The 18682-nt window shown below is 40.7% G+C and overlaps 1 protein-coding gene across 1 annotated transcript in view; it reads right to left on the reverse strand.

The window, feature by feature from the left end:
- The window catches only part of PTPRM (protein tyrosine phosphatase receptor type M), a 515441-nt gene that overhangs the window by 196083 nt on the left and 300676 nt on the right, over window positions 1–18682 (reverse strand). The window contains exons 13-14 of the mRNA XM_054381571.1: window positions 17162–17198; window positions 9357–9431 (exon numbers count right to left, since the gene is read on the reverse strand). Coding sequence (XP_054237546.1) covers window positions 9357–9431; window positions 17162–17198 — 112 coding nt within the window. The remainder of the gene's footprint in view (window positions 1–9356; window positions 9432–17161; window positions 17199–18682) is intronic.

The following is an 18682-nucleotide window of genomic DNA, read 5'->3' on the forward strand; positions in this document are numbered from 1 at the left end:
TCCTACAGAAGTAGCAGACAGCTTATCATCATCCTCACCAAGGACATTTAAATTTCACCTATCACTGAAGGAGACCTCTTGTGGACTTTTCCAAGTTTACTACTGAACCTGTGCTGAAAAACATCAACCAGAAATCCCTGAAAGTTTATTTCAAGTGTTGTGTACAAACAGGAAATGTCTGGATCTGAAGCCTGAAAAAGACTTACCTCCATCTTCTTTCAGGGAAGTAAAATGTGGCTTTACTAGTATTCAGTTGGCTTCCACCAGGCAGAGAAGATGTGAAGTCAGATCAGAGAAACGTTTCTGTGGCTGACCTACTCAGAGTGAAACTCAGCTACAGAACTCAATGTTCTTGGCATAGACAAATATAACTGTTTTGTTTTCCATCCGTGAATGCAAGGGATCACATCCAGCTTGGGAACTGAGTAAGCTGAAGCTATGGGGAAGTAGTGGAGTGAGGTACTGTCTTCTGATCTTCTTGACTTAACTACAAGAACATTAATGAACAGTTCCAAATGGAAAGTCAGTGAGGACCAGAAAGAATGAAGCAGGGCAGAAAGACAATGTACTACAGGAATCCCAATGGCAGATCCATGGCTGGCCTATGTTGCTCATAGATGAGGCTGACATTCCTGGTGATTTCCACTACCAGCCTCCTTCCACTCTGTAACTCTTATGAAGGATTATTCAAAAATCCTTCAAAACCAATCACACTCTCAGAATTTACTTCTCATTACTCATTACTTACCTATTATAAAATCATACACTGATTTGGATTGGAAGGGACCTTCAAAGGTCATCTAGTTCAGGGAGCAGGGACATCTTCAACTGGATCAGTAGTCCCATCTGCTCAGAGCCCCATCCAACCTCACCCTGGAATTATTTCAGGGATGGGGAATCTACCACCTCTCTGAGCAACTCAAAGATAGATGAAAAGCTCAAAAAACATTTGTGATAAACTTATGAAAAGCAGAATAAAAGACAACCCCTCTTCCTTTGTAAAACATTTTCAGAGTCAACAGTGGTTTAGGGCAGGAAGGTTGGCTAGAGGAACTGGAGAAGAGAAAGCACAAGAAAGGAAAAATAATTCCCCAGCATTCTAAATCTGTCTTTGTGCCAGTACAGCACAGCAATTCTTTTGTTCACATTTCAGCAACGTTTACAGTGTTGCCAATAAAAAAAATCTGTCCAAACTGAAGCAATGTTGGATGAACCAAGATTCTAGCACTGGGACCGGAGTAGAACAAGTCCACCCCCTGACTGGTTATCACTGATTTATAGTTCAGGTTTTTTTGGTATATCTCCTGTATGTTTTAAGGGGTTACAGAAAATTCTCCATCTGTCCTATTTGATTAAGAATGACTTAAACAGGCATTTTTCTAGTCAGTTCTTTTCATATCCCTTTTAATTATCAACACATTTACTCACAACTGGAAGCTGATTCAATGACAACTGAAAAGTGCTAAATATAACCTCCAAAAAGCTTACACAAAATCACACAATCACAGCATGGTAGGGTTTGGAAGGGACCTCTGGAAATCATCTAGTCCAACCCATAACAGGTTGCCCAGGACCACAACGTCCAGGGAGCTTTGAAATCTTTCCAGAGAAGGCTGCTTGACAATCTCTCCAGGCAGCTTACTTCAGGGCTCCAGCAACCTCACAGCAAAGAATTTTTTCCTCATGTTCAGATGGAACCTTCTGGGTTCCAGCTTGTGCCTGTTACCCTTTGTACTGTCACAGGGCACCACTGAAAAAAGTCTGGCCCCAACCTCTTGTCCCCATGCTTCAGATATTAATAAGTGTTGAGAAGATTTCTCCCTCAGCCTGCTCTTTTCCAGTCTAAACTGCCCCAGGTCTCTCAGCCTTTCCTCCTCACAGAGATGCTCCAGTCCCCTCGGCATCTTTGTAGCCCTCTGCTGGACTTCAGTGGTTCCTTGTCTCTCTTGAGCTGGGGGGCCCAGAACTGGACCCAGTACTCCAGATGTGGCCTCTCTAGGACAGAGTAGATTGGGAGGAGAACTTCCTTTGCCCTTCTGGCCACATTCTTCTTCATGCACCTCAGGACATCGTTGGTCTTCTTGGCCATGACAGCACCTTGCTGGCTCTTGGTGAGCTTCTTGTCCATCAGCACTCCCAGGTCATTCTTCTTGGAGCTTCTTTCCAACTGGTCAACTCCTCACCTGTACTGGTGCAGGGAGTTATTCCTCTCCTGTGCAGGACCCTACACTTGCCCTTGTTGAATTTCATTAGGTCCCCCCCTACTCAACTCTCCAGCTTGTCCAGGTCTTGCTGAATGGCAGCACAGCCTGACAGACTCTCAGGCTCTCCTCCCAGTTTGTTATCATCAGCAAACTTGCTGAGGGATCTACTCCATCCCTTTATCCAGGTCAGTAATGAAGCTGTTAACTCCCATGTGATGCAAACACCAGATTTGCATTTCCTAAGAACTTTAGGTTATTTTTCCCACAACTGGTCCCACATTTTCTTGCAAATTAAAATTCTAATTGCTTAGCATTTTCTGAATACAGTCAATAACTACAGATGGGAAACATGGAAATTTGCAGGTTTTTTTTGATACTAATTATATCTCTGAGTTTCTCTCACTTCCCTTGTCTCTCCTTAATTTTTCATTGTGGTACATGCAAAACATGTTCTGCTTTGAATGCAAAAATCAGAGGTACGTATCTTTTTTATGCAGAAATGAAATGACACACTCTATGACACACAACTATGCTCTAAACAAAAAAAATACCTACTGCCTTGTTTTATACTCTCTGCTTCTCTGCAAATCGCTGCTGTTGAAGTATGTTTGGGTTAGACATGACGCTGACCACTATTACCCAGATGGCAGTGAAGAATTCAGTTTAAGAGTTTATCCTGGTGGGTTCATTAGTATTACTTTTGTAACTGGGTTTCATGCTTCGATTCATGCTTCCATTCCATTCCCCTCCAATTCAACCTCAAAGAGCTTCACAGATATCCTTGTGTTAAGATCACACATTACTGCACAAATAAATGATTTTTTTTAAGTGAAGGTGAACTGAACAGACTCATCTTTAGTAGCTGAAGTTGAATTTTGTTTCTCTTTCTTCATGAAAGAGATATTGGATACTGACTTTTGGAATCGTATCCTTCTTTCAGCTATAGATTGGAACACTCAAGTTTCCCAACCAGTTGTGTACTTGAGGGCTGTATCACAGCTCCTTTCAATGTCTGAATATTTTATCTGTGGCAACTAACTTTTTAACTCCTTTTAACTTGAATAAAAGATATTTAGTTTCTACAGTAAGCAGGGTACTTGTCCTTCATAAAGAGTAGGGGAAAACTGATCTTCTAGATCATGGGATCTTCTCCAGCTTCTCCAGTTGTTTCTGTCCCAAGTCTGTAACACCACTGGCTCTGGTGATACCCTTGATGAAGCCATACTTTCTTGGCCAACATCAAGGCTCAGAGCAGAACTGCTGATATGACTTCCTGCAGTTTATCCTCCCTACTCTCCTAAACATAGAATCATACAATTATCAGGGTTGAAAGGGACCTCAAGGATCGTATAGTTCCAACCCCCCTGCAATGGGCAGGGACACTTTCCAGTAGATCAGGTTGCTCAGCCTGCCCTTAGAAACTTCCAGGGATGGGGCTGCCACCACCTCCCTGGGCAACTTGTTCCAGTGTCTCACCATCCTTATGATGATGAACTTCTTCTTAATGTCTAATCTAAATCTACCCTCCTCTAGCTTGGATCCACAGAACAGGCTGTCCAGGGAGGTGGTGGAGTCATGGCTCTTTGCCGTGTGGACATGGCTCTTTGCAAAAATGGTTTAATGGCCATGGTGGTGTTGGTTTGGTGGTTGGACTCCACAATCTTAAAGGTCTTTTCCAACCAAAATGGTTATGAATTGTGCAGGATGCCTGTAAAGGTCTCATTGTCCCCAACACAACCTATTCTCCCCAATCCAGCCTGTCCAGAGTAAGAGCTGCTGAATGGGAGGAGGTCCTAAACCCATGATCAGAACTTCTGTCTTTCCTGTGATGACTTGAATACTTTCAGAACTTAAACTGATAATTCATTTGCAGAAAATCTTGTAGGAATTCCTATTACTGTAAAACATAGAGCACTTAATATCACTAATAGAATCACATTGGTAACTGACGTCTCATCAGCTCAGGTTCTCCATTGTGTACACCTGGAAAGGGCATGTATTTATATTGTGGGTTATTTCACCATATGTGAATTGCTATCAGCATTACTTTAAAGCTGTCTTTGTCTAATTGTTTAACTTCATCTCTTCTTCAGGCGCTCTGTGGAAAATGCACTCACATTTAAAAACCTGGATGCTTTGGCTGCATTGTCTTAAAAACAGAAAACCTGATATCTGTGCAAGGAAAAAAAATAGAAGGAGGAAAGGGAAACAGGAGCTCCCATGGCACTCCTGTATCCTCTTAACATTTTCTTGTAACTATACTGTTTTATAGATGAAACTGTCACTGCAAAAATGACAAATCTAACACATAAAAGAACAAAAATGGGCAATAAATCATAAGTGACACTCCAGCCCACTGAAATGCATTCAGTCAGTGCAGCAGAAAGGAGGAAGATTTCCTCTTGCTTTGTATGCTGCCCAGCTGAGCAAGAGACCCAGAATCCTTGAACCATCAGTACAACAATCACTGGAGCCATCCTATAAAGCATCCTTAGATTTTAACTTCTGCAGAGTCAGATCCATTCTCAGTCCTCTCTCCTTGTCGCTTGGCCTTGCAACCGTATCGTAGCATGGCTTTGACATTACACCATGCATAACTGCCCACAGCTCCCACTGATGTAAACACTGCCTAGATATATCAAGAGAAGAATAAAAACCTAAAATGGTGGATGCAACCTGCAGGCAGATGTATCTACACATAGCTTTGTTATTACAGGCAGCACTCTTGTATCAACTAGGAAATGATGCAATTCAGGCTTGATGGGGCTCTCAGGCTTGATGGGGCTCTCAGGCTTGATGGGGCTCTTCAGACTTAATGGGGCTCTGAGCAACCTGACCTAGCTGGGGATGCCCTTGATTACTGCAAGGGACTTGGACTAAATGAGCTCTAGAGGTCCCTTCCAAGACAGTGTATTCTGTGATTCTATTCTATGATTCCTTGAAATCATGGGTTGTCCATTACCCAAAAATAACATTTCAAGTTTCAGCATGTCAAAATACATCTAAATCAACATGACGTGGTTCAGGATGGAGAAAATGAATGTGAACATCTGTCCAGTCTGTGTCTCTATACCTGAAATACATTGGAAAAGACAAGAAACTAAATAAATAGGAAAATATTCCTTCTCAAATCCATGCTGTTGTTTTTTGTGTTAATAAAGAAACTGTGTCCAGCATAAGTCTGGAGTAAATCCCTTGTCATAAAAAAAAAAAAATCAGTGAGGCTGTGATTTAATCAATGGTTTCAGCTGACATTTTTCCACTTCTGCAGTGGAATGACTGAGAACAGAATCTGACCCAGACTCGAGCAATAAATCTTGTGAGGTACTGAATACACACCTGAATAAATCTGTGCTTTTTATTATGCTGCTAACTTAATCAGGGGAGAAGAAACCAATTGGGGTTATTTTATGACTGCTTTTAGCTTGCCTGTAAAATATGCTGCTCAAGCAGACCTTAAGGTATGCAGAGTAAAAATCTTTTAAGCTTTAATATTGCCACTTCTTCCCAGTTCTTAAACATCAGTTATTGTACAAAATATCCAATGTATCCTGTTGTATCTGATTTGTACCAAGAATTTAACCTCTGAAGAGTGTGCAATACAGAACTCTCCCTTCCAGCTGCATGGGTAATTAACAATGGGTAGGAAAAAGGGTGTTCTATGGAAATCAGTCTTAACAATATCCAGTAAAGTAGTGGCTGCTCCACTAAATCACAAATGGAAATACTTTAATTTAAATATAAGTAGCTCAGACATATTTCAACAATTAGGAAAATGCCTGAAAGAATGAACACCCTAATCATAATTCCAAGCATGATGTTTTATCAGAATGCAGACAGAACAAAATAGATGAGGACCAAGTGAATACCAAATGTGGCCAATTTAAACCTATTACATGAACTGTCTCTGACAAACACTGAAGCACACCGCAAATGATTTCAGGCTTTCTTAAAAGCACAGATTTTCAACTTTAAAGTCAAGAATAAACAGCCACTTGTGTATTGGACAGCTTTTGTGTTAACCTTCGACATGGTTTCAATCCTACTGTTAGACAGTGTTTGTGAAAATACGAAGATGGTATCATGAGGACTATCACCCCAGAATCACAGCACGGTGGATGTTGAAAGGGACCTCTGGAGATCATCTAGGCCAACCCCTCAAGGGTTACCCACAACAGGTTGCCCAAGATCACAATGTCTAGGTGTCTTTGGACTCTCTTCAGAGATGGAGACTCCACAACCTCTCTGGGCAGGCTGCCTCAGGCTTTGGGCATCCTCACAACAAAGATGCTCCTCCTCATGTTTAGCTGGAACTTCCTGGGTTGCAGTTTGTGTCCCTTGTCTCTTGTCCTGTCACTGGGCACCACTGAAAAGAGTTTGGCCTCATCCACTTGTTCCTTACCCTTTAACTATTGATGAGCATTGATGAGATTCCCTCTGAGTCTGCTCCTCCCCAGGCTCAACAGCCCCAGCTCTCTCAGCCTTTCCTCCTCAGAGAGATGCTCCAGTACCCTCAGCATATCTGTAGCCTCTATTAGACTCTTTCCAGTAGTTCCTTGTCCCTCTTGTACTGGGGAGCCCAGAACTGGACCCGGTGCTCCAGATGTGGCCTGATTAGCACAGCATAGAGAGGGTGAAGAACCTCTCTTCACCTGCTAGTCACACAGCACCCAGGAAACTATTGACCTTCTTGCCTACAGGAGCACAATTCATGCTCACAGTGAACAGGCTGTCAATTTTGCCTTCTATCCCAATCTATCTGTTCCTGAATCCAGTTCCAGAATTCAGCTCCTGAATCAGGTTCCTGTCTGCCACTGAATCCAGAGTGGGATTTTCCCACTGCCTGCCCCCAGCATCAGTGGTGACATATTAATTTGTATCTCTTTGTCTCTATTTCATTGGACTGTTCTTCTTTCCACCACAGCTGATTTAGTTTCTTTCCAAACCCATCAGTCTCTCTTCCTTATTCCCTTTTCCTTCCCTTTGGGAAGGGAGAGTGGTTCATAGAGAACAGTTCATAGAGAGCCTCTGGCTGGCCCAGTCCCAACTCTTGAGAATGAGAAAAGGGTGGTTAAAATGTGCATCATTTTGTTCTTCTTTATGTCCACTTCAGCTCCTGTAAACCTCCTAGAAGATCTTTGGATTTCTCATGGATACTGTAGATACCATTTCTGCTGTACTGACCTGAAGTCCAAAAGTCTACCTAAGGGACCCCTCAACAGTATGTCTCTGTAGAAATATTCCTTTTGCTACCATGAGACCAGTCACCTGGGCTGGGTGAGGTTTTTCACTCCCTATTGCAGCTGTGGAAGCTGAGGAGGAGGAAGATGCTTCTTTCCTTTGGATCACACAGTCTTTCAAATAGGAGAAGGGCTTGCAAGAATGACAAGGGAGTTGCAGAGGCTTTTTGATACATTTCATGAATAGCCATAAATGCTGTTTGAGGCCTCATTTGATTATTTTCTCCTATAAAAATTAGTTTCCAGTAGAACAGATTTTTCTGTTCTGGCAGAACAGAAATTAAAGTCATAGACTTGATAAACAACCACAGAGTACCAACACTATGAACCACTATTGACAAACCAACAAAAGAAATACTTTACTGGCTGTCCTACACTACCTGTATCTCCAGTGGTTCCTGTAGTCACCTAGATTTGTATTAAAAAAAAATAGGAGCAGAAAAACATCTAATTCTCCATATGGGAAACGATGTAAAGCTTCGCTACAGAAGCATAGAATTGTTTTGAACAGAGCTTTAACGTCGTCAAGTCCAACCAAACCCTGTGATAAGGAGACCAAAAGTAGTTGAAGTTGAAGGATATGAAACAGATGTTCTTTGTCTCTTCAAAGCTGCATTTGTGTTCACAATTAAGAAAATAGCTGGGCTATAAAACCCTATGTGGACAGAGCTGCTGACAAGCAGCACTAACAGCAACTAGGTGTTAGTTAGAGCTAGTCCATCCTGGTATCATCTAAACATGTTATTCTGGTTAGAGCCTATATATAGCATAAATATATGAGCAACAGTTTTGTCTTGACTGACGTGGGAAATTGGGCATTGTGGACCGCTCAGCTTTGTTACTAGAACACATAACCTGGAATTAAAAGCTATGGTAGATGTGTCACTAATCCTCTTATCTTAAGCTGAATAATTTAACTGCCTCTGATTGACTATAGTGGTATCCAGATCCGAACTCCTCCTTCTTAAACACCCTGGCATCAACATTTGCATGCTTCCTGAGGAACTCTGCCAGTATTCCTGAAAGAGGCAAAGATTTTATAGCATGCTAAATGGTGATGGACTAGGCCTAACTTCCCGTGTTATGTATCCCACAAAACTCACTTTAGATTCTACTGTTTTTAATGCTCTTTGCTTCTGTTTGAAAATAAAAGGATTTCCAAATCCATTAAAAGGTTTTTTGCATGTGTTTGATTTCAGACAAAATGAGTCTTTCCCCCAAGATGATGAAGATTGTCTGAAATGGCCTTCAGGACACACACAGCCCTAACAAGCTCAAGTACTGAGCTTACTTTGCCGATTTGACTTAAAAACCTTACAGTCTTGTTTCTTTTCATGTACCACATACTACATTATTAGGTTTTAATCCTAGAACTCATCTATGACATAATTTTAAAGAAATCAATTTTATTTCTTTAATTTTTTTTTGCATATTGAAATGTTGCCAGAAAATATGGTCCTCCCAACATCCTGCATAAGAAGGAAATCCATTAATCCAAGACCTTTGTCCTGACTTAGACACGCAGCTCTTGAACCTAAATTGTCTCTAAATTCAAGCACAGAAAAATAATAAACAAGTACAAAAATATTTATCTATATTCAAGCTAACATTCAATTTATGGATAGAGCAAGACTAGATCTCTTCAAAACATCAAGCTTGAAGGAACATTCCACAGATCACACACACAATGGGCACATGCAGCGGAGTTGAACGTACGGATGTGTGTCTACATTTTGATGCCAAGCACACGATTTTACTTTAATGGGGCTGAAGAAAAATCTGGAAACAGAACAGAAACTTTCAACATAGAAAACTATTTATGAGCAGAAAATGAAGAAACCATCAAGGAAAAGGAGCCAAAGGAAATGAGAGAGAATGGGCATGATGAGTTGTCTGTACTTGAACATCTGACCTGTTAGTTGGTCGTCGCCTGCAGCAGGGGCGATGCGAATGTATGGTGTTGTAAGCTGAGTCACGATTATCGCAGCTAAGGCAAAGGAAGATTTCCAGGTCAGCATGCATGAAGGAAAAAAAAGCCAGACTGAAGCTAGGCCAGCAAGAAGAAACTTGATCAATCGTTTATTGTCTGAACTTCTCACAAAAAAAAAAAAAAAAAGAAAGAAAAAAAACCCAAAACCCCTAAAACCACCACAAAACAAAACAAAACAAAAACTCTTACAACTTTGCTTTTCATCTTGAGTTGTTAGTTTGGTTATTCTGCAAATTAATAAGCTTTTGTATGTGACTTTCGTTCAGGAAGAGGGTTCAAAGTACATTATTTACATATAACGTTAAAGTGGAGAATCATTGGCTATGCAAGTCACAGCACTGAGCTTTCTAAGTTGAAATTAACTGTCTTTCATACTCTAGCGTTAACTCCTCCAGGTAGTTTGAGCTAGTTTCACACTTTGTTTTCCTGTTTCATAATAGCACATTTTTCCTTCTGAAAGCATAATTTTCATGTGAACTATTTTTGATCTAGTTAAGATGAATTTTTCTTGTACCTGCTTGTGTCTTTGTTCTGAAAAAAACATACATGACACATGTACTTAACTTCTAGCACATAGAGAATGACCACTGTGAGTTGGGCATGCTTTTACTTAAGTATCTACATAAGTTCTGAAGCCTGAGTTTCAAGTTCACATTTTGCCACTAAGGCAAGAAAAAGCTGCAGAACTGATTTTTTGTGTGTATGTGTGCCTGAAGTATTAAGGTTTTTCTATCAGAAGGGTAACAATCACTGACTGGTATAGACAACTATTAACTCATCTCGCATTAATAAACTTAATATTTCTTTGTTTGCCAGCAGTTCTATATTGCCTCTAAACGGTTAAGCACAGTATGATACATGTATATTAAGGGGTATAAAAAAAAATTAAAAACATTAAAAGGTCAGATCCAACATGATGCAGCTGGAGAATGATGCAAAGGAAAAAATATTGGAAAATTAAGGACAAAATTATATGAACGATCACTCATTTACATAGAACAGCCTGGGTGCGATTAGGAGTGTGGCAACGAGTGAGGAACATAGATCATCTACCATCTGCAGACAATTAAACTCAAAACTGCTGCTGCATAATATTTTGAGAGATCCCTCTGCAACACTGAAATTCAGTGTTGATAGTAGCTGCTAGAGTGCTGTTGCTATTCGATTTAAAATATTATAATATCCCTTTCTCTCTCATAATTAATGAAAGCCTTCCAATACTGCAAAATTAGAACAATGATGTCTCCCTCTTGAGAACTGACTTCCTAGGAGATAACCAAGATGTTTCCATCCAGACAGGAAATAGTCTTAATATAAATCACCAACCACCACAAAGTTGAGAGCAATAAACTTGGAGGAGTTTTGGAATGTTTTCAGTTTTGTCTGCTGAGATTTTAGAGTCATTTAGGTTGCAGAATGAGTAGGTATATGAAAACCATATTTCAAGCAAAATACGACAACCTTTATTACCACTGGTACAAAATCCTCTTCATGACTTTTGTTTGTTTGTTTGTTTAATTATCTTGTCAAAAATAATGGGAGAGGAGGCCCTGAGGTCTCCACATTTGTATAGACACCAAATAGTCACTGAGGTCCTAGAAGCCTTTCTCCAGGGAAAACTAAGAACAGAAGAGTTACAAGAAGTCTGATTCTTCTCCTAGCAAAGGCAGTGGCAAAGACTTCAGCAGAAGCAGGAAGGGAACTTTCAGTTCTACAAAATTGAATATTCTGATACTAAATTACACTTAAAATCATTGCAGTCAGGATTTTTATATGATCTCTAGAAGAATATATTTAACAAAGGGTTCATCTGTGAAAAGGTAATGGTCATAATCCAAGACCATTTTCAAAAATGTTACGAACTGAGGTTATTGAAAAGATACTTGATGGAATGAGAAAATACCTGGTGCACCTGTCTCTGATCCAGCAACACAGTTTAGTGTGTGCCATCTGAGCACGTGCTGGACAGTAAGCATGTGCATTATCATAGAATCACAGAAAGGTTTGAGTCGGAAGGAACTGTAAAGATCATCTCAAGAGAGATGGGGATATGCTGGAGAAAGTCCAATGGATAGTCACGAAGATGATTGCAAGACTTGAATGACTCTCCTGTGAAGAAAGACTGAGACCTGGGGCTGTTTAGTCTGGAGAAGAATAGGCTGAGAGAGGATCTGATCACCTGGGGGATGGGTGTCAGGATGAAGGTGATGGTCTCTTTTTGGTGGTGCCCAGTGATTGGACAAAGAACAGTGGGTACAAGCTAGAACACAAGAGGTTCCACCTCAACAAGAGGAGACAGTTCTTCACTGTGCTGGTGACAGAGCACTGAAACAGGCTGCCCAGAGAGCTTCTGGAATCTTCTTCTCTGGAGATTCTCAAAGCCCACCTGGATGCGTTCCACCTCCTGTGCCACTTTCCCCAAGACCAGATTGTTCAGAGGCCTGTTTAATCTGACCTTGAATGTTTCCAGGGGTGGAGTACCTACCACCTCCCTGGACAACCTGTTTCAGTGTCTCAGTACCTTTACAGTGAAGACTTTCTTCCCAATATCTAACATCAATCCACCCTCTCTCATTTTGAAGTTGTTACCCATTGTCTCATCACTACACTCCCTGATAAATACCTGCTAACACCAAAAGGAGTGAAAAGTGAAGCACCTACTCAAAGGTTCTGCTGGATCTGGGGTGAGAGCACTCAGTAGCTTTATATTACACTTAATAATTTATTTTTATTTATCAAAAAACTACAAAAGCATATGGTGGGCCATTGAATGAACATTGCAAAACTTAGTGATAAAATAGAACCTTAATTATCTTAAGAAGGTCTCAAGGGCACCAACAACAGGTTATCTGGAGCTTGGATAATTAAATGCAGCTAGAAAATTATATAGCTATATTTCATGTCTCTTGTGCCTGAAAGAAGCAATAACAGCAGTGTTAGAGACTAGAGCTGATGGAGTTGTCCTTAGGTTGGGTTTGTTTTTTCTTTTTTTTTTTTTCTTTTTTTTTTAAATGCCCTTTTATTTACTGACCTGTACTTGATTCCTTGTTATTTGACTTGTTTCCTTGTTATTTCCTTGACTTTATTTAACTTGGACTTAAGTTGAAGTACTGTAAAGAAATTCTTTACAAGAAGTGAGAGTGGTGAGAGAGTGGAACAGGTTGTCTAAGGATGTTATGGATGCCTTCTCCATGGAGGTCTTCTTCATGGAAGCGTTCAAGGCCAAGTTGGACAGGGCCTTGAGCAGCCTAATCTGGTGGAGAGTGTCCCTGTCCATGGAAGGGGGCTGGGACTGCATGATCTTGAAGGTCCTTTCCAACCCAGCCCATTCTGTGGTTCTGTGGTATGTTAGATCTTGAGGGCAGACTCCATACACTCTTAATATAGACAATGAGGAGGTTTGGCCAAGCCTAGCTGGCTCAATGGACCAGCTTGGAGGTTGCCTTGGGTGATTTGGATCTCAGGCAGGGTTGCCAGTGTGCTTGGTGCAATCCTAAAATTCAGAAGAAATGGAATTGCAGAAGCTTTCAAGGAAGAAGCAGAGAGTTGGCTGTTTGTTTTACCGTGTATACAGTTCATGGCACAGACATTAATCCAGTAAAATACTTAGATGTCCACATTATGACAGAATACTTGCAACGTAGTCTGGAAGATTATTCTTTGTGCTCAAAACTAGGTGCAAAGTTGACCTGATTAGGTCCTAAAAAGCATATGGCTTGCCATATGCAAACATGTGAGTACTAATTCTAGAGTATGTCTACTAACTCCAATGCCCTACACAAGGCTGTAGGATCAAACCTTAATTTAAAAGAATCACAGAATCCCAGCATGGTAGGTATTGGAAGGGACTCTTGGAGAACACTTAGTCCAAACCCTTGCTAATGCAGGGTCAGCTAGAATAAGTTCCCCAAGATTGCACCAGTTTTATAAATTAAAAACCTAAAGCACATCAATTCAGCTTTAAAAAACACCAAATGTGAACTTTTAAAGATAAGGGGAAGCCCAGAACACAAACATTTCAGAAATGTTATTGGCATTTGAAAACTGGATTTGTACTAGAGAACATTTGCAATCTTATTAGTAAGAAGCACTGTAATAAATAGATGGACACAATGAGAACATGATGGAGCTTAAGCAGCTTATTTTCCTGTGCTTATACTGAAGACACAAAACTTCTGACCCATAGACAATAAGGTTTTTGCTGCTTTCACTATGCTGTTTCCCTCTATATTTGAGAAGTCCACAGAGGGCACAGAAGTCTGCTTTTTTAGAACACAAGTCTTCTGAGGAGTGAATGAAGGTAGCTAGAGTTGCTGAACCTGGAGGCTGAGGGGGACCTTCTTGATCTCTGCAGCTACCTGAAAGGAATTTGGAGAGAGGTAGGGATTGGTCTCCTCTCCCGAGGAACAAGGGTTAGGACAACAGGAAATGGACTCAAGCTGCACTAGGGGAGGTTTAAGTTGGACATCGGGAAAATTTCTTCCTCAAACGAGTTGTCAAGGCTGCCCAAGACAGTGGTGAAGACACCTGAAGGGATTTAAAATGTGTATAGGTGTGATGTTGAAGGACATGGTTAATGGTGTTGGCAGTGCTGGGCATAACTGGACCTGACAATCTCACAGGTCTCTTCTGACCTAACTAGTCTATGATTCTCTCAAGTTAGATCTATTAAAATACGTGATGGTCTCCATTGTATTTTTATAAATTAATAGAATTTAAAAATATAATACAGACATTCAGTCTGTAAGGATGGAAATCAATGATCTGCAGAAGACCTCCAAGAAAGTTTTGTGCCAGGGACTACAAACGCCGTCAAGGACAGCTCTGGTTTTCACGTCTTCCCAATAACAACTCTCCTTATTCTGCAGGCTTCACAAAGGTATTATAAAGAATTTTTTTACATGCCTTCAAATCAAAAATGTGTGGGGATGTGTTTAAAATAAAAGCTCCATTTCTCACATCTCCATTGTCAAATGGGCTAGCTCAAAGTAGCCTGTTGCTATGGGAGCCATTCCAATCCATAAAGTTATTCTCACTTCTCAAATGAGACAGTGAGATTTTTTTTCAGTCTGCCAAGTAGCTGAAATAGTTGAACAGCCATTAGTGATTAGGAATACAGATATTCAAATGATTTAAAATCCATTCCTATTATCACCTCTTAGGATTTCTGAGGTATCATAGTGCACTCTTGATATCACTGAAGCTACTTGGAAAACAACAGCATTAGTTTCATGTTGAACCTGGAATTAATCTCTCATCTTACATTTTGCTTTAGTTATTTGGAGACTTTATGGTGGCCTTTCAGTACTTAAAGGGGCATGCAAGAAAGATAGAGATAACCTTTTTATCAGAGCTTGTTGCCATAGGACAAGGGGTGATGGTTTTAAACTAAAAAAGGGGAGATTTAGACTGGATAGAGAGAAGAAATTTTTTTGTGCTGAGGATGGTGAGACACTTGCCTAGGTTGCCCAGGGAGGTGGTTGATGCTTCATCCTTGGAGACACTCCAGGTCAGGTTGGATGGGGTTCTGAGCAACCTGATCTAGTTGTTCCTTCTTAGTATAGGGGAGCTGAACTAGATGACCTTTAAAGGTCTCTCCCAATCCAAGACTCTCTTTGATTCTATGATTTTTAAATTTTCTATGCTTTAGTAAGCAGACAGTTAATAAATTAGAATTAAATCTACTTTGAAAAACAAATAAACTAAGAACGAGTTCAAAAAGTCATAAAAAAGGGAAAAAATATTTGTCACTTTAGGGAGCCTTTCAAAAGAGGCAACTATGTGCTGGAATTTCTGTTACTTTTAAATACTGAGATTTTCCTTCATCTTGTTTAAATTTAGAGATGGTGATGGTGACTTTGGAGAGATTCAAAACCTTCTTGGATGCTGTTCTGTGCAACCTGCTCTAGATGAACCTGCTCTGGTAGGAGTGACTAGATTATCTCCAGAGATCCCTTCCACTCCTGGTCCTTCTGTGATTCTGTGAATTGTGAAGTCTACATATGAAGGAAATAATGCAATCAGCTAACTTAGGGATAGTCACTATAAGACATACAGGCAGAGATGTGACGCTGAGGGACTTGGTTTAGCACCACCGTTGGTAGAGTGAGATAATGGTTGGGCTCAATGATCTTAAAGGTCTTTTCCAACCAAAATCATTCTATAAATCTATGATATCCCATAAGGAATGATGGTACAGGGATGAAGTTTTATACTCTTAGCAGGTACCCAAACTGCTCCTGCTCCTAGCAGTACTATCTCTATCTCCAAATCTCTCTCTCTCCTACATCTGGGGACAAATAACAACAGGCACCAGTACAGGTTAGGGGCTGCCCTGCTGGAAAGCAACTCCACAGAGAAAGACCTTGGAGTGCTGGTGGACAGCAAGTTCTCCATGGAACAACAATGTGCTCTCGTGGCCAAGAGGGCCAATGGGATCCTGGGATGCATCAAGAAAGATGTGTCCAGCTGGTCTAGGGAAGTTCTTCTACCTCTCTACTCTGCCCTGGTGAGACCACATCTGGAATACTGCATCCAGTTTTGGGCTCCCCAGTTCAAGAGAGACAGAGACCTGCTGAAGAGAATCCAACAGAGAGCCATGAGGATGATTAAGGGACTTGAGCATCTCCCCTATGAAGAGAGACTGAGATCCCTGGGGCTGTTTAGTCTGGAGAATAGAAGACTGAGAGGGGATCTGATCAATGTCTATAAATATCTGAGGGGTGGTTGTCAAGTAGAGGGGGCCAGGCTCTTTTTGGTGGTTCACAGTGGTAAGACAAGGAACAATGGGTTCAAACTTGGACATAGAAGATTTCACCTCAACATGAGGAGAAGGTGACAGTTTCAGTGAAGGTGACAGAACACTGAAACAGGCTGCCCAGAGGGGGTTGTAGAGTCTCCTTCTCTGGAGACTTTCCAAACCCACCTGGATGCATTCCTGTGTGGACTACCCTAAGTGATCCTGCTCTGGGAGGTTGGACCCGATGATCTCTTGAGGTCCCTTCCAACCTCTGATACACTTGTGAGACTGTGAAATAATCATACCAACCCATCACTCCTTTTCCAGGCTTTGAAGTTGCCACCAGATGAAAATACAAAGATAACCACAGACAGGTTCTAGCCTCCAAAGCAATGTACATCAGCAGCATGCTTATCTTTCCCTGTTTGGGGCTCAAACGTACAGCTATCACTGCTTCAATTATACAAACCTGCTCTCGCCAATGCTATCATCATGTGCTGACAGCCCAGTAAAGATAGAAGATCTGTACTGTGAAAATGAAGAACGTGATTTCTCCACTTTTTCTTTTACAAAGCAATTAAGATAAGATAATTGTTCAGGAGTAAGGAGTAATTCTTCACTACAGATGTATAATCAGCTAGCATGTACCCTGCAATTGGCAATTTTACATCTCTATTACATTTAGTCCAAAATATTTATCATGAGATCATATAAAAAAAAAACAAACCACAGAATATATTTTAAGAACCTTGTGTTCAAGTAGACAGCTACAAGTGACTAATACAATAATTAGGACAAGCAAGCAAACAAACAAACAAACAAACTTCCTAAGTTTCAGCCAGAGATGCAAATGAATCATTTTAAATTCTGTAATGGGTTTAGTGGTGCCTTTTAGAAATAAAAAGTAGGTTCTTCAGGTTTGCAAAGACCACGTAAAGGAAAGGTCAGCAAGCTGAAATACAGGATACATGATATAATACAAACATACCTTTTGTGGCTACCCTGACGCAGTCAATTTTGGTTTCCTGTGTCAAATAAAGAGGAAAAAGGTCACACTCTGTGTTTTGAAGCAAAGAAAAGTCATCCATGATTCTGTTCTTAAAAGGGCTGATAAAAATGTCAGGGAAGTGCTCATTTTATGTGCCTTGTTACATATTTAACTGCTTATTAAGCAACTCCAATGTGCTTTCATAATATGGCCAAACACTGCTTGGGGATGGTACATAAACATTTCACTCAGGATTCCTCTAAAAGAAAAAAAAATATGTGAAAGTTATTTATCAAAAGCACAGAAAAACTTCCACATTTTTTTTTCCCTCTGGCAACAAAATGACCTTGGGAGATTTCTCTCTTTCTTACAGATAGTATGGTTTGAGGCATCGTGCTAGACAATTTGAGAAAGGAAAAATAATCAATGGTGTTTCACATTTCTGCACTCTCAGTGCACTGTGAAAGAGGGATCATTATGGTTTCTGGCAGAAAACATTTCCAGGCTGTCAGCACAGACAGCCAAAGCTTATCAAGAATTGAAGGGCTCTGGGTATGTCTGCCCAGGAAATGAAAAACAATTCCAGGAAGAATTAGTCCTATGAAACATGATCTGCAAAGACCTTTTTACACTCTTTTCATTGCAGTTCCATCTACTTCCTTTTCTGTTACTGTTTGCAGAAAGGGAGGGGGTGGGGGGGTGGGGGGTGGGAAATAGTAGTTTCTAATTCAGTCAGGACAATCAAATGAGAAAATGAGGCATCAAAAACTAAGGTAATGGGACTGGATAGGCTCAGGCATATATGCTAAAATCCACAATCAAGTCTGTCTTAAACTTATCAAGAGAAATCATAACACTTTACATAGCAAGGGGGGAAAAAAAAAGCAAACATCAAAAACCCAACTAAATATAAACAAACAAAACTTCAACCAAACACACACACAACACACAGGAAAAAAAAAAAGAAAAATAAAAAGAAGAAAGAAAAAAGGCCAAAGACATTAATCGTACAGCTTTTGGATAATCCCAGCATGGTGAGGGTTGAAGGGATATCTGGAGATCATCTAGATCAATGCCCCTGATAAAGAAGGGTCTTCCAGAGCAGGTTGCACAGGATTGCAATGTTCAAGTAGGTTTGGAATCTTTCCAGAGATGGAGACTCCACAACCTCTCTGGGCAGCCTGCTCCAGAAATCCAGCACCCTCACAGAAATTTTTCCTCATGTTCAGATGGAACTTCCTGGGTTACAGTTTGTGTCCCTTGCCTCTTGTCCTGTCACTGGACACCACTGAAAAGAGTCTGGCCCCATTCTCTTGCGCCCTATCCTTTAGGCCTTTCCTCCTCAGAGAGATGCTCCAGTCCCCTCAGCATCTGTGTAGCCTCTGTTGGGCTCTCTCCAGTAGTTCCCTGGCTCTCTTGAACTGGAAAGCTCAGAACTGAATACAGGACTTCAGAGAAGTACTCCATAAGACAGAATGGTAATGCACCACTTTGCCTAGTCACCACTTACAAAATGTGCTG

Source organism: Indicator indicator, chromosome 6, assembly GCF_027791375.1.
Source record: "Indicator indicator isolate 239-I01 chromosome 6, UM_Iind_1.1, whole genome shotgun sequence".
NCBI lineage: Eukaryota > Metazoa > Chordata > Aves > Piciformes > Indicatoridae > Indicator > Indicator indicator.